We start from the raw sequence: 12,911 nt of genomic DNA, 5'->3' as shown, positions 1-12,911 counted from the left end.
GTTCTCTGTGAGCAGAGGCCTGAGGCCTGAGGCCCCCCCCCCCCTCCTCCTCCTCCCTCCTGGTGCAAGTGGCCACTTGTGTACCATAGGTGATAAAAGTGGCTAGAGGAATTTGACAAGGGTGTGTTAAAACTTTAATGTAAGGCCCATAGAGTAAATACAGTATATGGAATCACTTGGAAAACACTTTCCCAAAGTATTCAATTCAATTTATTTTATTTTTGTTTGTAAAGCGCTTTTAACAATGAACATTGTCTCAAAGCAGCTTTACACAGATACTGTGGTAATAAAATGAATAAGATGTTATTTATAAGTGTAAGTTTGTCCCTGATCAGAATCAGAATCAGGTTTATTGGCCAAGTGTGTTGACACACACAAGGAGTTTGGTTCCAGCTGTTAGTGACTCGAAGTACAGACATAAATAAAAAAAAATAAACAGAAAAGACAAGACAAAAACAGACCATACAAGACAATACTGACAAAGTGAGACAATATAGACAATATGAGTATTAAAGAGGGTGAGCAATCTGGTGGCGACTGTGGCAAGGAAAAACTCCCTAAGATGGCATAAGGAAGAAACCTTGAGAGGAACCAGACTCAAGAGGGAACTTCATCCTCATCTGGGTTGCACCGATTGTCCATTTTTTACAGATAAACAATGTTGCGGGGTACAGTGACGGTGATCAAAGCTAACTGTAGTCCTGAGTCAGTGTAGCAGACTGTTGACAAAGCTCCAGGTCTACTCTGGAATTTCATGGAACCACCCAAGAAAACACTATCCAGACGCAGGTCTGGACGAAGTGGAAAGATCAGAGGATGGAAAAGGGGCAGGAACAGTGGTCACTGGAACCTCAGGAGCATTTAAGTTTTCTGTTTGTTGTAATACAATTTATATGCGGTAGAGGGCGTCCAGGAGTGAAATAATGCTTTTGGTCAATGCCGGTCAAGAATTTCGCCGATTTATCGGTTCGACCGAAGAATTAGATTTAAAATGTCCATGAAAATAGAATTTTTTTATCCTTAATTAATGTAATTTTGTTATGAGAGCACTGTGGCAGTTAATATATATATATATATATATATATATATATATATATATATATATATATATATATATATATATATATATATATATATAATCTACGAAAGCTTCAATAGTTTTGTTCTCTGTCTCTGGCGCCCTCTAGCAGAAATGAAACGTAATAATACTTTTTCGGTGTCATTTGCTATATTTTGTACAATAATAACTGGCTCACTTGTGTGGGTAGTTTATATATATGTTGTCTTGTAGGCTGTACATTTTTTTTAACAATTCCACATTGCCAGTCGAATAAACTCCCGCAGTGAGCTGATGAGATTTCATGGTAACACTGATCATGTGATCAGCTGCCTGAAAAAGATCATCTAGCGGTAGACGAGCTCTCAATGTGACTAGAAATATTGTGTTTTTACATCTTCTCCAGCTCTAAGCATCGTGAGCATTATAACTTTTGTAATATGTGAAGGTATAAGAAAATGTCTGAGATTTGTCTAGAAAGAAAACCAGAGAGCTGTCTAAACAAACTGTGGAAAGTATCATTCGGGATTTGGATCAAAACTATCCCACTTTGAACGCATCACGAAGCACCATTGAATGCAAATATATTTTTTCGCCTGCTCCCAGTAGGGGTCGCCAAAGCGGAACATCCGTCTCCATACTCCCCTGTCCTCGCAAACATAATGGAGAAAAATTGTCCGAACTGTAGACCATCCACCAAAAAAACAGCGAACATGTTAGAAAAGCGTGTTTCAAATAAGCAACCAGAAACAGAAAACATCTCAACTCAACCCTGCACAATGCTGGGCTACATGGAAGAGAAGAAATGTTAGATGTATTGATTTATTATAGGACACTTAGTTCTAGTTAATTGGATTGAAAATGTGAAAACGGGTGAATAAAAGTAATCTCTGTGTCATTTTGGGATCAAGATCATTCTCTTTCATTATTATATACACAGTAGCTCCAGGCAAAGACTTTCCAACAAAAAACGAAGAAGTCCGAGGGCGGGATATGCATTGGTGATCAGGGATTGGTTTGTCGGGAAATGGTGATGATTAGTGATTGGTTGTCGGAAAACGATGGCGATCAGTGGTTGGTTGATGGAGGATCTGATAATCTGCGGTGGTAAAATACACTATCTCTGTCCTGTATTTACATAGATTGTTTATTTAATCCCGCGGGAAATCTGTATCAATTTATGAATAATACAAATCAAATGTCCTGTCTAAACAATCAAATCAAATCAAGTTTTCAAATCAAATACTCCAGCTAAAGTAAAAGTCCTTTTAATTTTCTACTTGAGTAAAAGTAGAAAACTACTTTAATTTGAATATTTCAGATATAAAAGTACTGATCTATGAGAAATATATATATATAGGTTAACCAATTTTAAGGATCCTACACAGCTGATTCAGTTAATGGCCTACCTATGATAATCATTAGTTTAATCATACACTTGACTCTTATCCTACAAAATCCCTGACTTTGAACAAGTGAAAGCCAAAGTGTAGTTACACCAAATATTGATTTGAGTTAGATTGTCTTTTGTATGACGAATTTTTTATGATGGATTTTTGTATGATTTTTGAAAGCAATTTACATTTGACCAAAACCTTTGCCCAGTCTCCCTCCAAGTTTATATATATATATATATATATATATATATATATATATATATATATATATATATATATATATATATATATATATATATATATATATAATGAGATTTCTATTGTAACAGTCACAGTATACACTATAGTGTCACTGCGCCTCAGTAACTCTCGCGAGATCTTGTGATCTCGCGACAGATTATACTTTAATGTATGTATGTATTCGTTTGTGAGTAAAAAAGTGCTTTTCTGGCGTGTAGTGGAGTAAAAAAAAAAAGAACGATAGCATTCATTAAAATACTGTGAAATAAAAGCTGACCTACCTGACACCCTGATAAAACACACTCAAAAATATACCTAAAGTAAAATGCTTTGTTTACTGTGCACTCTTTATCATTATAATAGATCTCAGTCACTGTTTAAAATCCCTCCTACACCAAAATGTGCTACATTCTTTAAATAAAGTCACCACATCTAACGAGAAAAAAAGTCTCTTGGAAACACTGAGAAAATAAGTGTGCAGTCCCTTTAAACAGTCTCGGTGTGAAAAGTTCAGACTGGGTCAGTGTGAGAGCAGAGAGCCGGAGCAGCCCTCCACCTCCCCGCTTCTCAGCCCTCCACCTCCTTGCGGTTTCCGCCCGAGCAGCAGCGGCATGTAGACGCTCCTCAGAGCTTCTGATAAGTATTTATCGAGGAGCAGCAGCTGCTGGAGGAGAAGAAGAAGTGTTAAGGGAGGGGAGACTGAACATCATCAGAGCCGTGTTGAAAGCCGTGTAAGAACAGATGGCCGGCGACAGTGGGGAAAGGAAACGGCTGCCGAAGAGACCGTCGTCCGTCCACGGAGAGGCGGAGAAGGCGAGCGGCGGTGCAGCCGAGCCGGACAGGACTGCGTTCAGAGCGGGGAGCTGTGCGGAGCGCGGCGGCCGGAAAGAGCGAAGGGGGAAAGAAAACAGCGCGGGTAAAGCGAGCGCGTCGGCGCGGCCAAACCCGGAGAAGATGGAGGACACTGGGTGCTGCGGATCCGCCGACAGGGCAGACCCCGGCCTTTTCTTCGACGAGGACAGCAACCACATTTTCCCAGTAGAGCAGTTCTTCGGAAACCTGGATTCAGTTCAGGTACCTCTTTTCCACGTGTCGTTTTTTCTTTCGCGTTTTATTCATTTGACCTTGGCGTTTAGTCTCGTTATACCTTATAGCTCTAAATGTGTGAAATTTTATTTACCCTTTTATTTGGTGTAGTGTTTTAGGACCATTGCATGCTTCTGATTAAAAAAACATGAATAGGGCGCCTTAATGTACAACCTGCACCGCGCGCGACCCTGATCACAAACAAACAAACAAACTAAATGATTAAATCTATTATATTCACCCTACACATTTCAGCAACCATTTTATTATAGGTGTTCAAGCGACAATACTATAGAATTGTAAGTTGGATATACTTTATAGTCAATGTGCAGCTTGAATAGCAGTTCAGCTATTATTGTCTCAATAACTGCAACAAAAGTAAACATGTCAAAACTGTGTCCAAAGTGTCAGTATTCAGTCTGAGCACTATTGTTATGTAGCAGTGCATTAATCCTCCTGGGCATGGAATTCACCACAGCTGCACAGGTTGTTGCTGGGATCCTCTTCCACTCATTTATAATGAGATTGTGGAACAGCTGGATATTAGACATTTACATTTTTGGCATTTAGCAGACGCCCTTATCCAGAGCGACGTACAAAAGTGCTTTGAGTCTCTAGTAATGAATAAATCTACACTGGTATGCCAGATTACAAACTGAATATAAATATAACACTTAAATTCTACAAAGCAAACTTGGAAAGTGCTAATTGAAGTGTTTCAGGAAGAGGTAGGTTTTCAATCGTCGCTTGAAGATAGTCAGGGACTGTACAGACATCTAGGAGAAGTTCATTCCACCACATCAGTAACATAACAGAGAAGAGCCTTACCTTACTTACCTCTCATTCTGAGAGAAGGTGGTACCAGTCGAGCAGTGCTGGAGGATCTCGGACAGCGTGGTGCAGTGGGAGATGTGATGAGGTCTCTGAGGTAAGATGGTGCTGGTCCATTTTTGGCCTTGTAGGCAAGCATCAGTGTTTTGAATCTGATACATGCAGCTACTGGAAGCCAGTGAAGGCACCTGGAACTCCCCCAGCTTCCACTTGAGGAGCCCAACAGGTGCTCAATAGGGTTCAGGTCTGGAGGCATACTTGGCAACTTCATCACCTTCAGCTTCCTTAGCAAGGCAGTTGTCATCTTGGTCTTGTGTTTGAGGCTGCCATTATGTTAAACTTATGGAAAACTGCTGTTCGGCCCAGTTTCTGAAGGGAGGGCATCACGTTCTTGGTCTTATCAGACTACAGGACATGGTTTCAGTAATTCATGCTATTGGACAGGTTGTCCTCAGCAAACTGTTTGTGGGCTTTCTTGTGAGCCAGCTTCAGAAAAGGCTTCCTTCTGGGATGACGGTCATGCTAAGTGACTTGTTGCAGTGTTCGGCATATGTTCTGAGCAGACCTTCTGATTTTGCAAACTGTAAAGCAAGGCTTCTGCACAGCACCAGGACTTCTTGTGAGGTCTGTTTCGAGAGAAAAATCTTGTTCTTTGATGATAAATACTATTTTAAATAGTTTGCTGTTTTGTAAAAGGAATATAATCTTTCAGGATCTACTGGTATAGGGAAATATAAAAAAAAACCTTGAAGGAAACCCAGTATTTGTAAAATAATAAATTCTTGCAGGTGTATTTTATTTCTTCAATAAATGTAATGTTAATTTTAGTTTAAATCCTATTGCATATATTGCAGAAGTTTTTCTTTCTTTCTTAAAAATGCAAAATAGGTCTTATTTCCATCAAATTCTACATTTAGTAGTTTTTGTTATTTCAAATATTTTTGTCCCGGAATTCAATTCGCACATCACTTTAAAGATTTGAGATTTTGAAACAAGTATTTCTAAATGAACCAGTCAAACTGTTTTACATCATTTGTTTGCTCACGTGGGCTTCCCCAAATTCAACACCTGCATGTATATTTTTTTTTTTTACAAACGTACGCAAGAGTATGGTTTTCCTGCTATTACAGAAAAGACAAAAAGCAGTTGTTTTTGCCTAGTTTTTTTTTCTCTACAAACATTCTTTTCACCCTTTTATCCAAATAAAATGACCAAACAGTGTTTAGTTAGGAAATTGTTTTGATTAACTTTTTGTTCTTTTTTTTTATGTTTTTTTGTTCTTTTTTTATGTGTACTTAAAGCATCTCCTTGCCACTGTAGACTTTACTCCTGAAAAGCCTGTGCTTAATCTCTTAGTTTAGTACTGACTGTGGTAATATTATTATTATTATTATTATTATTATTAATAATAATAAAAAAATTCCATTCAGTGTGATTCACCTTTTGACAAAGATTTGTATATTTTCCTTATTTTTTTGCAGGACATTTCATACAAACCTACTGGCACAGAGGGAATGAGCAGACGAGAGTACAGGAGGCGTAATTACTACGCCAAAGAGGACAGCGATGATGAGCAGACATAACACATGCGCAGGCTGAGTGTAGAACTCTGACGTATCCGTTGTGTGTACATTTTCTTAAAGAATGTTTAATAATAGCAAAATCTTTATATATAGAACAAACATTTCCAAAGAACACTTTGTGGGGGTTTTATCCAATGTGAAATACAGAATTTTGAAGTTGTACATTTTTTAAGCCACTCTCAGCAGCATTTAACTTAATGTAACTTCGAGGGACTGCCTGTTTTTCCATTTGATCGTAGTTCTACCAGCATTCTGAGTGCACAACAGATTACTATCAGTCTGTCTCATTTCAGGAATTATGGTCATAAAGATGTTATCATAGTGAAGAATGGTTTTGAGTATTAAACCAGGTTTTTCAACTTTGTGTTGCAGCTACAGTGACTTGAAGCCTTGGGAAAGAGCACATTAAATATACATTAGCAGAGCAGTAAACAATGTTGCAGTCTTGGCTTTAATTTAAAAAAAAAAAAAAAAAAAGGACTAAATGCAAGTTTGATTTTAAGGAGGGTTTTTGTGCAGCATGTTTGTAAAGAAAGTCTGAGTAGCACTGATTGTAAATTAAGACTTGTGGAAAAAAATAATTGAAGTCTAAGATGAAAGGTACTGCAAGTTGAACAGCATAGCAGTACTGAAGGCAAGAAAGATCAGTACACAAGGTAGATCAGAAGGTGTATACTGTATATACAGAATCTGTGTATAATTGAATTATTAAAAATATAAGACATTAAAAATGAAGCACTTAGAATTGAATCCTGTGCCCTTTGAACATGTCCACACACAAACACACACATTCTGGGCTTAGGTTACTGTCTGTGTGGAGTGGATTGGCAACTCTAAAATGCACCTGGATGTTAATGTTTGTGTGTGAACGCTTTTGTGTGCGTGCATGTTTCTTGGTGATGGACCGGTATCCAGTCCAGTGTATATTCACGTTTCGTCCCAATATGCCTGAGAGGCTTCAGATCCACCCCCACCAGAGCACTTAATAAAACTGGATGAATAATATACTTTTGTTATGTGCATGTGTAAATGTTTTTTACCACTGCTCTTGCCTAGAAAACACTTTTAGTCTCTCTCTCTCATTATATATATATATATATATATATATATATATATATATATAATGTGTTAGTATGCCAATCCGTTTCATCACATCAAAAAGCATTGCATCATAATATGAAGCACTTAAGTAAGTTGTTTATTTAGGTTTTGTTTTTTTTAATAGACTGCAATATGATAAAACAAACGTAATGTGGACAGGAATTGTTTACAGGTCTTGTGATGTCATTTAAGTGCCTCAGTCAGGAAAAAAAATAATAATTGTATTTACATTTTCTAATGTCTGAATATTGTTGTTTGTTCTTAAATACCAGGTTGTTTTTTGTTGTTGTTCCTTTGTCTATAAGTGTAATAATATCTTTGATCATATGTATGAGGATATTGCATTGACATGCTTGGTTATATATGTTTATATATTTATGTGTAATCAAGTGAACGTTGAGTGAGTTAAGTTGCATTGTAAACCTGAAATGTATATGTAGTTCTGTGGATGAAACATTTGCACTAACTTTATATACAAAGATGTGACTTGTAAAGTTTTAAACTAATGTCTGTGTAAATTATTAGATAAAATCTGTCTTGGTTTACAATGATGACTATTTTTGTATTAAAAAAGACAAACCTTTATGTGCAAATTTTGTACAAATTGTTTTGTGTATACATTGTTAATTCGAAAAGAAGAACATTCTATATTACTTTACTTCACCCTTAAAAAAATACTATACTCCGTCCAGAGAAAGTATGAATGTTTATTGATTTGAAAACAGCATGGAAATAAATGAAATTGTTGTGGCTTATGAAAGGGGATGTGTCTTTTGTATTATTAATGATACTCTTATTCCCAAACATTATAGTGCCTCATGAAAATAGTTAAATGGATATTTTAATAACAACTACCCATTTTAACTGAATTTTAGCAATATTTTTCTTTCTGGATATTTGGTTCTTTTTTACTGTTTGTATGGACAAATATTTGAAACAGAACTGGAACTATTTAGTTTACATAAAATCTGTAATTATAAAATGTTTTGGTAAAAAGTAATGCAGAAAATATGAATTTCATTTTGCTAATTTATTGCAACTAAATCAGCAACATTTCCTTTTGTGGAAAAAACACTCAAATGGGATTTTTCACACGTAAGGCCCCGAAATGTTCAGTTAGCAAATGTTCCTCAAAAAACCTGAGTAAACAAAAAAAGGTCTGACCAACGTTTTTCAGTAATTATGCATATCATCACAAGGACTTTTTCTCAATCTATATTAAAAACAATATAAATATTGTACATTGTCTTATAAAAATTCATAATTTTGCAAACAAACTCAAACAGGGAAATGTGTCGCACCTAAAAAAAAATCAAGAAAAACCTTGAAGAATTCTTTTTTTTTCTATTGGATAAAAGATTTTTTCAAAATCCTGAGCTTTCTAAAGCAACTCTGTTCATAATGTAATTTCTATCCTTCTCACTTCCTTTTGCCCCGTTTATATATTTGGTGTGAATCACATGTTAGGTCATGAGCTCCTTTCTTGTGGCAGACAATGTGAACCAGCTTCAGATTTTCTACTGTGAATAACAGCTTGTAGAAATAGTCCAGATTTATATCACTGCTCTTTTTACCTTGAAGTGCATTGAAAAGTGTGGGAATGATGGTTCTTTTCTTCTCGATCCTGAAATAGAGGAGTGTTAGAAAGCTATCTTGTGGTATAAATAAAAGAAATAGCTTCAGACTTAGTGTTTTGCTGTTGAACCTGATAGTCTGAAGTTAGGAAAAAGGATTAGTGAAAAATAAAAACGAAAGAAAGAAAGAGTAATACAGAGGAGAGTCACGTGCACTTGTGCTGTCTCTCAGTATTGTGGTCAATAGGATTTATTTTTTAGTTGAAACATATAGAAATGATATTTTCTCACCTATGGTCCAGATTCCATGTGCTGAAAACAATTCTACTCTCCCGGTTACTATATGGGTTTAATGAGTGGCGAGATTCACACTCTTCCAGATTAAAGGCACCCTGATAACACAAGTATACATCAAAGCGTAAAGTGATACATACATTCTTAAGGAGAAGTAAATACTCTAATACTGAATTCTGTGTCAATACTATGGTTTGACCAAACTCTATATCAGCTTCTTCTATATCAGCATTTCTTGTGTATTGTAGTGGTATTGGATGGTACCTGACAGGAGAACCAGCCCTCTTGGGTGCACAGATGATGGAGCTTCTTCTCTGTCCTGTCAAAGTAATTGCCATGATAGCGCATGGATTTCAACTTTTCTGCCATGCTGGCTGCCACCTTCTGATATTCATCTTTCTGCTTAGCATTCTGAATAGTGCATGCATGGCCGCTCACCTGGACCAAAATACACAAATTGAGTAACAATTAAACACAGTGGAGTTCTTCTCAGCCATTCTACAACCAACAATCAAAACAATAATGTTCATTTAAAAGTCACCCTCTCAAGGACTTAACATGATGTAAAGTGTTATCACCACTGAGCTAATTATTTTCCTATAATCCAACATCCTAAAAATTGTATTATTCCTTTTATATCATTTGTCATATAGTTTAGATATAGATGTGGATCATAATAACGGTAAACTGTACTATTTCTTTTATTCACAATATACATGTTTCTTTTTGGGTTTTTTATCTGTGGTTTGTCCACCATAAAAGTTCCCCTGAATTATTTGTTTTTACAGAAACTAACAAGTGCAGCAGTGATTTGGTGCTGTTACAGAAAACTAAACACCTTTCCATACAATCAGCATTGAGAATTAAAAGGTGGTGTGGTATTACATTGTGCAGTGATCAGAAGAGAAGCTGCCAGAAATATAAAAGATGAAGAGAAGTTAAACAGTGCAGCACTTCTACCTCTTTCAGATATGACCGTATTCTTTGTTCACAGTTGTGCCTCATGTATGATGACTTGGTCTTAAATCTTGTGTCAATTCCTAGAAATGGACAAACAAGCAAATCGATACATATTATGGCTTCCCTTAATGTTTGTTTTTTTACACAAAAAAAGCCACTTCAGTGGTATAAAATTATATGACGATGGGTAGGCAAATTATATATGTCCTGATTCACAAATACAATTATGTATTAGGAAAAAATATTAAATGTAACTTGTAACTGATAAGAAAACCAAAGACTCAATACCTTCAAACCAGTCCTCATCTTCTTCCCTGTTCTCCAGCTCTGCATTATCATTCAGAGTAAACAGAAGGTCACTGAGGATTTTTCTCCGCTTCGCTGAATGCTCATCAGTCAGTAGCTGTTGCGCTGCAGTGATCAGCGCTTCTGAGTGTCTGTCCAGCCCAAGGATTTGGTTGAGGTCATATGCCACTACGGTGGAGGAGATAGAGGTGTTTTATTTGTCACATATGCATTACAATACAGTGAAATGCTTTCTCCACATATGTCAGCTTGTTAGGAATCTGGAGTCAGAGCACAGGGTCAGCCAAGATACAAAACCCCCCTGGCGAAGGGAGGATTCATGGCCTTGTGAATGGACCCAACAGCTTGGCAGTGCTGCGGCTTGAACCCCTGGTCTGTAACCCATGAGCTACGACTCCCTATATTTAAATATGACGATTCATGTTTTCTTTCGGTAGTATAAATAAATGTTATGGAAATTCTCCTCAGCCTAGGGTACAGATAATGTACTTCAACCCAAATAACAGCATACCTCAGCATGTTCATTACCCAAAATAGGGCACAGGTTCCCAACCATGGCCTGGAAACATCCCCTTGTCTAACACTCAGGAACATCTGCTTGTTATCTCATTAGTAGAATCAGGTCCTGGGGAGAAACTAGAATGTGCAAAGCAATGGTTCTTCAGGACCAGGTTTAAGAAGATGTGCTGTGGTGATGGATCGTTCATGAACGATTCATTCATTTTGAACAAGTCTTTAATGTGACTCAGAAGAACGAGTAGTCTCTAAAAGTGATTCGTTCATTTTCTACTAGACACCCATGAGTAAAGCATCGCAAAATCCCTGTAAGTTATGTTCAGGAGAAAAAAAACTTTAGTTCTTCTTATGAGTCCTCTGATCCATGTCGTTTGTTCTTTTATCACGTGACTCCCATAGATGCTATGCAATGCAGTAGATCAGGATTTTTGTCTAAATCTTGACATTATTGGCACAATAATTATGGGAAATCCTGTGACACACAAAACTAATGACACATTTTATTATTGTAACTATAGTCAAAGTTCATGTATGTAGACGTATTGGGGGATCTGTTTATTTAAAAATGTAACGTTTCATTTTATTTCTGATCAAAGGAACGAAATGAACCCAAATGATTTTGATGAACGAGATTCAAGAAACCAAGTAACTAAAATGATCCGATCTTCCCATCACTAATATGCTGTAATGAAGCAGAGACTCTGCGCATGCGCACTTCACTCACTTCCGTTCCAGCTCTGCCCATTTGGAAGTAGAACTAACTCAGTGTTATCGGGAAGATGTAGGAAATAATCTTCGGTCAATATCGTCCCGTCCTCATACAAACAGCACTGTACCTTCGAAACATGCATCTAGAAAACAAATACAAGAATACAATTAAGCCTCTGACTGACACAAAGGACACATTCAGGTGTTATTGGTTTTAATTAACCTGAAGTAAACCGCATGCTTTCTTGATGAGTTCTTTCAGTGTAAACGCCGCCACGCCGACTTTTTTCGCTTCTCCAGCTCTCCTCACTTTCACTGGTTTTAGTTTTTTCTGTATTTTTGGCATGTTTTTATTTACGACACGGAAGCCGCGGAATATCAAACATGTAGTGGGCGTGGCTTCCTGGTATGACGTTTTGTTTATAGGTTGGGTTAAAACAGGAAGCTGGGGTTACTACCGGTCACGAAGACCTACAACTTCCGGCGTGTCCTCCACATTTCTCACGTGTTATAACGTGTGCGGGGTTTCCAGGCCCAGTGTTTTCTCTGGACTTGCTGGACTGTAATTCTTTCCTGTGTGTATAAAAAAAAAATAGAAAGAATAAAGAATTCAATCTTTCTTCACACATTCCAGTGATTTTAGGAAGATGGGATCAGAGTGAAGGGTTAGCCCCTGGAGCATAAAGAATTAAGGGCCTTTCTCAAGGGCAATACTGGGGATTGAAACCCTGACCTTCCAATCTGTGACCCAGAGCCTTAATGATTAAGCATGATGTAAAGGCAGACTGGCAGTTCTTTTTGAAGCAATTTCACATTTTCCTTTTAATGGAGTTTGCATATTCTGGTTTCTCTGTAAACAATTTTTGTATGACGGAGAAATAAGAAAGATGCAGACAAGGATATGACTGTTTATAACTACTATAATGTTTGTAATAAAAGCTTAATTTCTCAAATGCTGCACAATAAATGTAATTATGACAGTGAAATCAAAATTTTACCATTCTTTTAACAAAACAAAAACATACCTTTTGGTAGATTGCAGTGGTATAAGAATAAAAATCTTTACGTAGTAATTTTCCAAATAATAGCATTACTGAGATGTTTTAGCACGTGTATAAATAGTCAAAGGTTTAATGAATAACCAAGAGTTTTTATGTGCATAGCTGTTGACCCCTAATAATGATTTTAAAGTAATGAACTTATAACGGGTTATCCAAGAGATATCATATACTTATATAACTATAATAAATTGGAGATA

The 12,911-nt window shown here is 36.8% G+C and overlaps 2 protein-coding genes across 3 annotated transcripts; one reads left to right on the top strand and one right to left on the bottom strand.

The window, feature by feature from the left end:
* The first annotated feature begins 2,913 nt into the window (after positions 1 to 2,913).
* On the top strand, positions 2,914 to 6,944 carry c17h1orf174 (chromosome 17 C1orf174 homolog). 2 transcript variants are annotated; one of them, XM_046872017.1, is made up of 3 exons: positions 2,914 to 3,768; positions 6,093 to 6,234; positions 6,567 to 6,944. In XM_046872017.1, the coding sequence occupies exons 1-2, from the start codon at positions 3,436 to 3,438 to the stop codon at positions 6,192 to 6,194; spliced, it is 435 nt and encodes a 144-aa protein (XP_046727973.1). In that variant the 5' UTR covers positions 2,914 to 3,435; the 3' UTR covers positions 6,195 to 6,234; positions 6,567 to 6,944. The 2 variants fall into 2 exon arrangements, with proteins under 2 accessions (XP_046727973.1, XP_046727972.1); XM_046872016.1 differs by having other exon boundaries at positions 2,918 to 3,768; positions 6,093 to 6,944.
* Positions 6,945 to 8,310: 1,366 nt separating this feature from the next.
* On the bottom strand, positions 8,311 to 12,076 carry dffb (DNA fragmentation factor, beta polypeptide (caspase-activated DNase)). Its single transcript, XM_046872015.1, has 7 exons — positions 11,877 to 12,076; positions 11,670 to 11,796; positions 10,412 to 10,597; positions 10,124 to 10,203; positions 9,428 to 9,601; positions 9,161 to 9,261; positions 8,311 to 8,919 (listed from the first exon to the last, which is right to left on the bottom strand). The coding sequence occupies exons 1-7, from the start codon at positions 11,997 to 11,999 to the stop codon at positions 8,715 to 8,717; spliced, it is 996 nt and encodes a 331-aa protein (XP_046727971.1). The 5' UTR covers positions 12,000 to 12,076; the 3' UTR covers positions 8,311 to 8,714.
* Positions 12,077 to 12,911: the final 835 nt, after the last annotated feature.

This window comes from Silurus meridionalis, chromosome 17 (genome assembly GCF_014805685.1).
Source record: "Silurus meridionalis isolate SWU-2019-XX chromosome 17, ASM1480568v1, whole genome shotgun sequence".
Classification (NCBI taxonomy): Eukaryota; Metazoa; Chordata; class Actinopteri; order Siluriformes; family Siluridae; genus Silurus; species Silurus meridionalis.
Note: the sequence above shows the minus strand (reverse complement) of the source record. Positions and strands in the feature narration are given on the sequence as shown.

What these genes read in the sequence shown, in the direction of transcription:
- dffb (XM_046872015.1), bottom strand. Translation starts at nt 11,999, where the DNA reads ATGCCAAAAATACAGAAAAAACTAAAACCAGTGAAAGTGAGGAGAGCT. An exon ending in TACGGTCATATCTGAAAGAG is followed by an intron (nt 9,602 to 10,123) that starts GTAGAAGTGCTG and finishes ATTTTGGTCCAG; the next exon opens with GTGAGCGGCCATGCATGCAC. An exon ending in AGGGCTGGTTCTCCTGTCAG is followed by an intron (nt 9,262 to 9,427) that starts GTACCATCCAAT and finishes TTGTGTTATCAG; the next exon opens with GGTGCCTTTAATCTGGAAGA.
- c17h1orf174 (XM_046872017.1), top strand. Translation starts at nt 3,436, where the DNA reads ATGGCCGGCGACAGTGGGGAAAGGAAACGGCTGCCGAAGAGACCGTCG. An exon ending in GAAACCTGGATTCAGTTCAG is followed by an intron (nt 3,769 to 6,092) that starts GTACCTCTTTTC and finishes ATTTTTTTGCAG; the next exon opens with GACATTTCATACAAACCTAC.